General features: G+C 41.1%; 1 protein-coding gene across 2 annotated transcripts; it reads right to left on the bottom strand.

Annotated features, from left to right (window-relative positions):
• Positions 1-452: 452 nt before the first annotated feature.
• rab3c (RAB3C, member RAS oncogene family) lies at positions 453-10,391 on the bottom strand. 2 transcript variants are annotated; one of them, XM_028415008.1, is made up of 5 exons: positions 10,243-10,391; positions 8,488-8,712; positions 5,521-5,639; positions 2,929-3,053; positions 453-2,752 (listed from the first exon to the last, which is right to left on the bottom strand). In XM_028415008.1, the coding sequence occupies exons 1-5, from the start codon at positions 10,258-10,260 to the stop codon at positions 2,562-2,564; spliced, it is 678 nt and encodes a 225-aa protein (XP_028270809.1). In that variant the 5' UTR covers positions 10,261-10,391; the 3' UTR covers positions 453-2,561. The 2 variants fall into 2 exon arrangements, with proteins under 2 accessions (XP_028270809.1, XP_028270811.1); XM_028415010.1 differs by lacking the exon at positions 10,243-10,391 and adding an exon at positions 9,718-9,921.
• Between the last annotated feature and the right edge of the window lie 419 nt (positions 10,392-10,810).

Raw genomic sequence — 10,810 nt, 5'->3', positions numbered from 1 at the left:
CAAGAAAAGTAACTAGTAAAGCAAGTCACTCTTACAATGATAAAAAAAATATATATATTTTTTTAAATAACAATAAGTTAAATCTGCCTTCACTACTTGTTCATCCTGTGTGTTTCTCCAGCAGACTGAGCGGTTGGAGTTCAGAGGCTGCTGTGTCTGTTTTCACTGGGATGGGACTCATTGGTAAACTTATCAGCTTGTTTTGTGCTGCCAATGGAGCTCTGTGAGGTAAGACTGATTGATCTATTTCAACACTCACAGAAATGTACAAAAATACTTTCAGTATTTGACAGTGTGTACCGTCATTGATAATTTAGTACAGTTAGTGTGCAGACATCTCACTGTAACACTAGGTGGTGTAAGTTTCCTTGAAATGGAGCGAGGCGTCTGTGCGCCAGCAGAAAGAGCAGGTCAGGTTTAAAGAGCAGGACCACAGAGAACACACACACACCCACTGATAGAATTAGATTTATTTCCTATAATCTCAAAAACATACGTCTTACTTTGCTTGCACTCCAAGAAATAAATATATTCAGTTATATGTAAAGTCATAGTTCTAACATGAGATTTGACTGTTTGGCCGTCAGTTATTACTCCCTTATGAAATGAATCTTGAGATCATTACATTAATTTATTTCCTGGCTATTGGCATCAAATTATAATATCACACACATACACAGATGTGTCATTTGTTTTCTTAATTACAGTATGGCATGGACTACAGTATCTCCCTGACTATCTTTCACAATAACACTGCATTTTGACATGATAATACAAGTTCAACCAACACCCAACAGTTAGAGCAGGAACAGCATATAGTACGTGAATACATTTGTACAAAAGGTATACACAAACAATACACTATATTATGTAATTTGTCTCTTCACTATGGCAGGTACACACACACACACACACACACACACACACACACACACACACACGTACACACTCACATCAAGTCAGACACATTCAGTGGCTGGAGGCCCTGAATGAAGCACACACTCCTTAATTAAGAGATTGTACATCAGTTTCAGAGCCATTCTGACCAACCGTCACTCACAGAGTCATTGTACTCGAGGACAGGAGAGACTATGTACAGAGTTTAATTCATAAAATATTGCACTTATTGGCCCATTGCATGTCACAGCAAGTGCTATGACGATGCTCCTAAATCTGTAACACAGAGTGATATATACAGTACCTTATAATATATAAATCTACATAGATAGGACTGACTTCATGCAACTCTTTTAGAGCTTTTATTCAACCATGCAACAAACGACTGACGTAAAAGAATTTGGCACAAATGTTTTTTTTTTTCCTCCGTGAATTGCATGAACTAAAAACTTTCTGGATTTCTAAAATCAGCTACTTTTTTACTACATGGACACATTGAGACACTACAGTACAGTATATTAATGTTAGTGGGAGCTTCTTATTTTATGACTAGGACATCATCTACTTACTGTGATTGTTTTACGAGGGACTTATTTTTACAGTAAAAACATAAAGTACTGTATAAGCATGCTTACTCTAAATTTATGGCTGTTTCTTCCATGCCAGAGCTGATCGTCTGTTTGTTTGTGAGATTTTTAGTCAATGTAATGTTATCATGTGGACTTTAGGATTGGGTAAGGCCTATGTTTAGATAAAACAGCATGTTTTAGTGGCTTTTTGGCAGCATGCTCGTTGCATCAAACTGTAAAGGGTTGTCTTAGAGCTTAAGCACAAGGAAAAGGTTGCTTTTAAGATTTACAGATATATTTATCAGAGAGATCAAGAGATCACACATCTACAGACAGCTAAAGGTGGAATAGTACTCACATCAATGTTATACATATGGGATTCATTCCAAACAGAAGCAGGACGAAGGGACTTACAGAGGCCGTATTGGAGATGCTAAAAGGCCACTTTTTTTTCCAAGGTAGATGATTTTTTTTTTTAGATGGCAAAGGTGCAGTCATTTGTGACTGAGCCACAATACTCACACTCATGCAAACCCACACATACACACAACAGGCACGCACTCGTTACACAAAAGAAAGCCGCTACATCCTAATAGTGCACTAAATCATAGATTTGGCAGCTTTAGGAGACAAAATAAACCTATAAAAGGAATGTACATAATGTACAAAATAAGAAATAAAAGAATTATTAAAGCACTCACTGACTGTATCCCTCATTGTTGTATAAGTTTCTAGGTGTTAAGGATTTTAAAGGTTTAAGGATTACTGTACAGTATTAACTATTTCTACAAACACACTTGGTTTATAACTGCAGTGACTAGCAGAAGAATGAGAATATGGTGTCTCTGTTGTATATTCTAGATATCCTGTAGTGTTACACATTTTACATTAGCTATGTCTGCTTTCCTGGTTATTTGCTTTTGATATAAGGTGATAAAGTTGAGAGATAATACGACAGCTTTTTGTAATTCTACTACTAATCTGTATTTAAACTGTAGTCCAGTGAAAGCAGCATTAGCTGAGGGAGGACAACACACTCTATACCAGCTTACAGGACTTGTGCTGCTCTCCTTTTTTCCCTCTTGACATTGATCACTAACAGTTGCATCCTTGCTGTTGAAGGGGGGGAGCGGTGTCTGTGAGTTTGGCAGTCGGGGCTCCCGTGGTGACGGCCGGATCATTGTCCAAGCTCTCGGACATCTTGTCGCAAATTAGGTCAACGAGACGTTCAAAGGTCTGCTTCACATTGATGTTGTCCTTGGCGCTTGTTTCAAAGAACTCAAAACCTTTTGGATGACAGAGACAGGAAATACAAAGATACTGGTGAAAATGAGTTCTTATTATTGCTGCATGAGGTTGCAAACAAAGCAAAAAGATATTTACTACCAAGTGTAAAAGTAAAAAAAGGTCATGCTACCCAATTTAAAACACAAAAAAGGTTGAATGTTGCTCTAAGACCTACCCAACTGTTCTGCCAGCAGTCTGCCACTATCCACTGAGACCACTCTCTCTTCCTCCATATCACACTTATTCCCAGCCAGTACCACCTGTGCATTATCCCACGAGTAGGTTTTTATCTGGGTCGACCTGCATGTAATAAAAAACAAACGCATAATATATTTATATATGTTCACATTCAAACTATTCCTCTACACCAAGCCATCAGATTTGTATTTTGCAACTTTTTATTGGACTGGAAGATGGAGAAAGGGAGGACACAAGTGATGCAGCGTTGGTTGCCATTTGCGCTGGCCACCAACAGTGATTACATCTTTCGTTGGCATCATGAAATATTTGAGTCACTGATAGCAGCAGTAGAAAAGTGGGTCAACTTCTGCTCTATACTGAAAATATCCAGTCACTTCCATGCTCAAATGTAGGTTATAATATGCAATTATGTAGTTTGTCATAATAACAATTTGATTATGATTTTAAATATGTTCTAATGTTTTTCTTGGGTTTCACCAGCTGTGGAAATTCTGCACCTAACAGCTCTACAGACTATAAAGGAGATGCACACTTTGTTTCAGCCAAGCTTGCTTGTGTTGTGTCTTTGTTGTCTAAGCGACAAAAGTAAGCCGCTTAAGACTTTATACTCCTTAAACATATTTACTTTGCACATTTTCTCCAATCTTTTAATTTAAACCAACTAATGTGAGGACCAAAATGATAATATCTGTAGCTTTAACATATTCATGTTCTGCAGGCTGCTTAAACTATAGGAAGAAATTTAAGAGACATTTGTCTCCTGTGGTGTTGCAGTTTGTCTAAAAGTAGGGCAGTGAACACACCACAGGCTGCAAACAGGAGAGAAAGAGCCAGTAACACAGAGAGTGAGTAACACCGAGAGCAGCATAATGTTGGCATTCCTCCTTTCTCTGTCCAGTTATGACATGTTATATCAGTTCAGATGTGGTCATTTGGAATGCAAAAGCTGAGTGTTTACACTCTCTTGTATCACATCTAATGCAGCTACATTATGTAGGCACTAATGGGTCTGTAAGCGGCATAAAAAGGAGGAGGATACATGCTTTTATTTTATTGTTTATATACTGCCTAATATATTTAAATACTACATTTAATGTAATTGTTAGAATATTTCCCTGGTTTGTCTGTGACACTGGCAGGAAATGAGCACGTCACAAGCTTAAGTCAGCCTCAGTTGGGGAAGGAGCCATTACCATGGCAACCCCTTTTTTTCCGCAACCTTGTCAGAAGGAACAAGAGAGAGAGAGAAAGTGGAATTAAAGCCTGTGGCAAAGGCAAAAAAGAAGGATTCTGGTTGTGTGTGTGGGCAAAAAAAGAACCCTCTTCCTTTGTATACAGTTGACAGATTTGTGCAGTGTGCGACAAGTATAAGCTCACAGGTAACTGTCCAGGATTGTTGCGGCCAGTGACACCCTTGGCTCCTTTAATTAAGATACCCATCACAGACAGTGTTCAGACTGCAGTATTCCATCAAAGTGTCAGACAGGCCTTTAAAGAATAATAGGTGTGTCTGGCTCTGACCGCGCTCAACAAGAAACCATTTTTTTCCTACAGTGATGGGAAATTCAATTGAATCTGGCTGATAATGTGAAGTGTTTTAACACTATTTATGCTAAAAATAGATAAAGTGCAGCATCCCAGCTGTGCATTGCTTTAATACATTTTATCCCCAATTAAAGGACAGCAGCTTTCAAATTTGTTCACTTACGCTAAATGCTTTAGCCATCTCAGATGCTTCCTAAAGCAGCTGTCAAGTGTTGCTGGCTCAGTGATGTGTACTAAACAGACACTGGCCTTAATAGTGATTGTCATTGTCCTAGAATGGGTGCCAGCCATACAGCATGCAGGTGACATGTCAACTTGAGACATTTTGATGGATAGCCAATGCAACGTCATGAAGATCTTACACTAGTAAAATCTGAAGAATAGATTTTCTGAGCTTCTGTAATCCCTTAAGCCTGGCAGAGAAAGATAACTCTAAATCAACAGGGTGTACGTAAAGAAGAAAAGGACTCAACACCTGTCATGCAATATGAGCGAAATGTAAATCAAAACGCACAGTTATCCCAGCTGAAATACCTCTGCGTTTCACCAAGCCATCCCCGCTCTTTTATTGTCCCGGTTATGTGTTGTTTCCAGTGCAAAATATCTTAACCCAGAAACCTGGTTTCTGCTGCTGATCAAAAGTGGCCTTCCAAGTCCTGTTTGAGACATGAATACATCATCATAACTCGCAGACATTTGGGCTTAGCTCGGAGTAAATGTTCTGCCTGCAGACGCTTGAGTGACTCATGAATGGACCAGAGACGTGACCTTGACAAGCTTCCCCTTGATCCCTAAGCCTGACAAAGATGCACTAACAATCTTGTCAGAAGAGAGAGAGAGCGAGAGAGAGAAATGTTGTATTGCTGAGAAGAGGAGATAGGGAAAGTAAGCAGCTTAGACTTGCAGATTTGAAAAAAAAAATCATGTAAAATATCAACTTACTAACAGGAAGCTCTTTTAGTATGCACATCTAATGTTCATCCAGACGATACCTTCACACAGAACTGACAAAATGACTCACCAGTCCTGCACAGCGCCAAATGACTCCTCATTGGTGATATCGTACATGAGGATGAAGCCCATAGCCCCGCGGTAGTAAGCGGTGGTGATGGTCCTGTAGCGCTCTTGGCCAGCTGTGTCCTACACGCAGACAACATGATTTAGCATTACTGACTGTCAGGCAGAGAAACAGGCATAACAGTCATACAAAACAAGTGCACTGTATGAGTCCCGTCGTAGATCAAACTTGGATTATCATTAGATTATTATCATGGCAAGAGATATATTTAGTTTAAATCACAGAAAAAAATAATATTTTTTTAATCTATGCTTGCTCGTGGCTTCCTTTATTGTATTCATGATGTAGAACTAATCATTATACTAATTACCCCACTGGCTGCACATTGATAACGTGCCAAAGACAGTTTTGGCTGACGTGATTGATTCTTTGAGGCTCGGCTGTACAGTCTACAGGGCCAGGATTATGACATGTATTTTCTTAGAACAGGGGCTAAAAATAGCAGTAAAATGATTTGAACATTGAGGAACTGCTTGCTGTTCATGATAAGCCAGCTGAACATATTGCTCACAGGCAAAGCGAGTGAATACACAGCATTTGAGGAGTGGTACATTGTACACAGATTGCCCTGGAAACAAGCATCCACTGCAGCCTTAGATGTCAGTGGAAATGCTAATGGGTCCTAATACAGACGAATGAACCTTTGTGTTCATGAAAAATAAAGGAAGGCTTTTCATTTGTTTGATCTTAAAATGTTGTGTACGCCTTAAAAATGTGTCAGCTAGTTTTACTATTATGTTACATAATGCTGTCCATCCTGTTTGTTTGTACACCATGTTTACTGCACTGCTGTTACACCCACAACAAGTGTGTTTGCAGGCGTCTGTAAATCATGACAGAGGACTTCTGGCTGCTCTACTTGGCTCTTGTTAAACAGAACCCCAAAAGGCAGGTCTGGATTGTATTTACCACAATAGTTTTTTGCTTTCTGTCAGTCTGCACATGGCTGCAACAGAGAGCCTGTTATAGCCAGAGGACAGCTCTGACCTTCACTCCACAGAGACAGAGCTTGCAGCCTGTCGAGCTTCACACACATACACACACATCACACATACACACACATCGCCACCAGCACCTGACACCACAACAAACGCATATGAATGTGTGCGTTTTTATTGTATAAATAGCAACTTTTGTAAAATGGTGTCTTGTCAGTGACTTGTTCTATGCATAAATCAAGATACAGGCATCAGAATGCTTAACTTCAGCCTTGTTTCCTGAATTGTAAGTCAGGCGTTTCAGTAACATATCGATTCTCTGCTGAGCACTTGACAATGACCTTTGCATTTCCAGGCTATTTTAGTGAGTCGGCCTGCTTGTTCTCAGTTAAAAAGACAGAGTGCGACAGGGAAAAAAACTGCTGGAGTCCAGAAAATTTGAGCTCCTTGAAAAGCTACACTTGTACTCTGCAGTTCAACAGAAATCAATCCAAGAAGCTGACCACTTCAAGTGGAGAGGTAGCAAGCACAGTCTGACACTTGCCAGAACTCTACTTTATACAGAGAAGTGAGTTTCTGTTCCCACAAGGAGGATATTGGTGCCAAAACTCTGCATTTCATTCACTACTGCCTAATGCGACAACAGGGGCAAGTCTATGATGCATTATGATGCTTTTGTTTCTCAGCAGATTAATGTTGCTACGGCCACAACGACATTAGCCAATAGCCATCACCTTAAATGTCCATTTAGTGTACGTCTCAGCTCTCTCTTAGCCCAATTAAAAGAGACAGGCCAATTATGTGGATGCAAGGGCAATCCTTTTTCTCTCTGAATATGCTTGTCTTTGCTAATGATGAAAACACATTATCCCGATTAGTCAGTCATTTGGCTGTTCGGACTCACATCCTGATGGAACGCTTCGTCTTTGTCTCTTTTATATGATTAACAAACACCAAATGTCTGGGGATGGCTAATTGCTGCAAATGAACTATTATGACAAAAGTAGAGCAAAACCTCTGAGGAGAAAACTGGCGATTGGAAATTTGGAAAGATGACCACTTTTACACCCCCCCCCACCACCACCACCACCATCTCAGAGGTATTGTAGACAATCTGCTTCCACAGCTCACATGAACTCCTAATTAAACAGACATTCTTGAGTTTCCCACACGTTCTCAGGAAGGTGTTGCTTCTGTGTTCTATCCCTGCTGTGTGCCAAACTAACACTTACTAGTCTCCTGTCAGTAACGTTGAGATTTCCATCTGTCTGCCTGCTTACATCAGTGTTAAAACAAGAAAACACCATATAGCCTTTTCTTTAGTTAAAGATCAGGCCCGACACACCACATGTTTTTAGATGACAGCACATAGATATTGATGGCTTACGGAGGATTTTCAACAAATCTTTTAAAATATACTTGGTTTATATGTGCCTTGTAGCTTTAAGCGTATCTATAGATACTGTGCATGCACCATCTCGCTGGAAATGCATAGGTGATCCTAAGTGTGCAGGTCTTTTATTTGCTTTAAATGGCCAACCTGTCACAGACCTATGAATATATTGATCACCAGAGAAACATGTGAACAGAGGTCAGGACATTTTATATATATAGATTCCCATCCTTCTAGTGACAGGAGTCACCAGGCGAAAGAGGGGGCAGGGCATCTCTGAAGAGCCCCTTCCCCCTTTGAGCTTAGATAGTCCTCCAGGAAACCTTGGATTTCCACAGAAAACTGATTTCTCTTCAGACACAAACAGTGTGTAAAAACTGAATGTATACATTTAGATGACTATCCCGATATATGAGTTCAACGCAAATTCTTAAACAGTTATTATCTGACACAGAGTGCAGATGCAGATAGAACTCTGATTTTGGTACATCAACACTGGTTTCATCTGGTCGGGTCAGCAATCAAATATTCTGTGACTCACTCCTGAATGTTTAATGCTCAGATGTGAATATTTCATACCCAGATCTGCAGTTTGATCCTCTTGTCATTTTTGTACACAGTCTTCACTTTAAAGTCGATGCCCACTGTGCTGACAAAGGCTGAAGTGAAAGCGTCATCGGCGTAGCGGAACAGGAAGGATGTTTTGCCCACGCTGCTGTTGCCGATGATCAGCAGCTTGAACATGTAGTCAAAATTTTGGTCGCCTCCCTCCCCCTTCCCTTTCGCATCCTGAGTGGCAGCCATCTGTAAAAAAATAAAATAAAGAGGTTTCACTTCTGAGCACAGAAGATCCTGAACTGCTTTCCAAAATAACTTCCAGTTTATGCACATGCACACAACAGGGAGTAAATGAGATGGAATGTGGTAGCATGCAGAGTACAGTAGACGCTTGTTGTACAGGAGGCCACAGATCAGAGGTGACAGAAGGCTGTGTCAGGCAAACCAGCATGACTGACACAGCAAGCTGTTGTATTGATGAGTATTAGATAACCAGGATTTTAAATAAGCTGAGTAGTCTATCTTCTGTGAAGCCATTTTTCTTCCTGAGGAATGTTAAGTAGGAATAATTGTGGCTCAGTATGTCCTCATGATGCAACTCTTTTACAGTGGACATGGAAAATGTGTTTTGCACAAATTAAACATTTCAATCACTCTTTTCTCCCATTAAACAGCGATAGGAGGTGTTTAAATTCTCCCATGGAAACATTTTGTCATGATTTCCTGGGTACTCTTGCGTCTTCTGGAATAGAACTGCTCCAGCTTGCTGCTGTACAAAGAGCAGGATAGGTACCCAATAACAGCGCGTTTACCGAGCACTTCCGTGCAAGCTGTTAGCAGAGGACGAGAGTACTACGTCCAAAATGACTCTGCTCCAAGGTGAATGTTTACAAAGCCGCTGAGCTTTTATATTAAACATCTGCCGAGCTGTCCCTGCAGTAAATAGAAGATGCCGGACCTCCAACCTGCACTGGCTCTCTGTTCGCTTCCGTGTATGACACACCGCTGATTCTGTGTTTGCAAGGACACCTTTTTCTGAATAAATGTTATTGTAATAAAGGAAAATTAGCGCACCACGAAAGAAGGAAGTCGTTCTAAAATAGAATTACATGACGTAGCTGAGCGAGGAGCTGCATGCCAGCTAATGTTAGGACAAGCAATTCCGGGCAGGAGGTCATTTTATCTATTAATGAAATTCTTCCACAGAACTATAAATATTTGACACTGACAAAACGCGCTGTGTGAACAAACCTGTGTTGAAGGCCTCGCTGCTATCTGTATCTGCCCCTGTTCTGCAGGATTTTATCTGTGAACCTAATGCAGACGTTGGTTTTCTTCCGCCCTCCGCGTCTCTCTGTCTTTGGAGCGCCGACCAGTTTCAGCACCTGAGAGCTGTCCCCTCCGCTTCGGATCTGGCACGCGCCTCTGAGCTGACGAGGCTGGCTCGCGTGAGATGAGCACGAGCGAAAGGACGGAAAGGAAAGGAAAGCGCGTGTCAGCAGACGTCACCGCCGCACTAGAGAAAGATGGGAGTTGTAGTTTTTGCGCGGTTTCGGTGCAAATGCGGAGGACTGTGCCCAAAGAAGACATTTCACTACTTTACCCAGCATGCAGCGCAGCCCAGCTGTGAACAGCTGGATGATTTACCACAGAAAAAGCTTTGTAGTTCAGCGTTTGAGAAACACAGACGCCTTCTATCATGCACGAGCAAATCTTTATTTAGCCTGTCACAGATGAGAGTCTCTTCCTCCTCTCATAGCGATTAAAACCCCTTACCTTCCCGTACAAGTCCATTTTGTCCTCAGCAGTATTCACTTGTCTACGTTACTATTATCTGTATCTAATAAAGTCCAGTGTGGGCAGCATAATTCTTCTCAGGAAGCAAGCATATAATAAGCCTGTTCTTTTGCGTCACTCGCGGTGGGTTTTTCTGCCGTGCCCCCGCCCATGTGAAGCCAGCTCCGCTCCACAGAACAAGCGGCTGAGCAAATAAGAGCGGCCTGAGTGCTGATGAATATTGTTATTATGGAGCCTTTCAATAGGAGCAAGTGCAGGATGAGGCCGCAGCGGAAGAGATGGAAAAAGGGCAGCTATTCTAATTACACACCGGCCCTCTTTTAGGCGGATTATAAAGGATGCATAATTAATTTAAGAGATGCAAATGCTAAGCTGCAATATAATAATATGACAGGGACATATGTGTGGGTCATAGTGGGCCTCTATCGATCAGTTTTTCTTGTAGTTTTTACTGCTGCTCATCTCACACCTGAATCCTTCCTGGTTGCAGCTTGTAACAGTCCACAGTGCGCCATGGAGCTATGAACCACTGCACTAGACACCACAG

The sequence above is a fragment of the Parambassis ranga genome, chromosome 9 (assembly GCF_900634625.1).
Source record: "Parambassis ranga chromosome 9, fParRan2.1, whole genome shotgun sequence".
In the NCBI taxonomy this organism is placed as follows: domain Eukaryota; kingdom Metazoa; phylum Chordata; class Actinopteri; family Ambassidae; genus Parambassis; species Parambassis ranga.
Note: the sequence above shows the minus strand (reverse complement) of the source record. Positions and strands in the feature narration are given on the sequence as shown.

What these genes read in the sequence shown, in the direction of transcription:
- rab3c (XM_028415008.1), bottom strand. An exon ending in GGATCAAACTGCAGATCTGG is followed by an intron (nt 5,640 to 8,487) that starts GTATGAAATATT and finishes GTCTGCGTGTAG; the next exon opens with GACACAGCTGGCCAAGAGCG. An exon ending in ACTGCTGGCAGAACAGTTGG is followed by an intron (nt 2,753 to 2,928) that starts GTAGGTCTTAGA and finishes GTCATCCAAAAG; the next exon opens with GTTTTGAGTTCTTTGAAACA.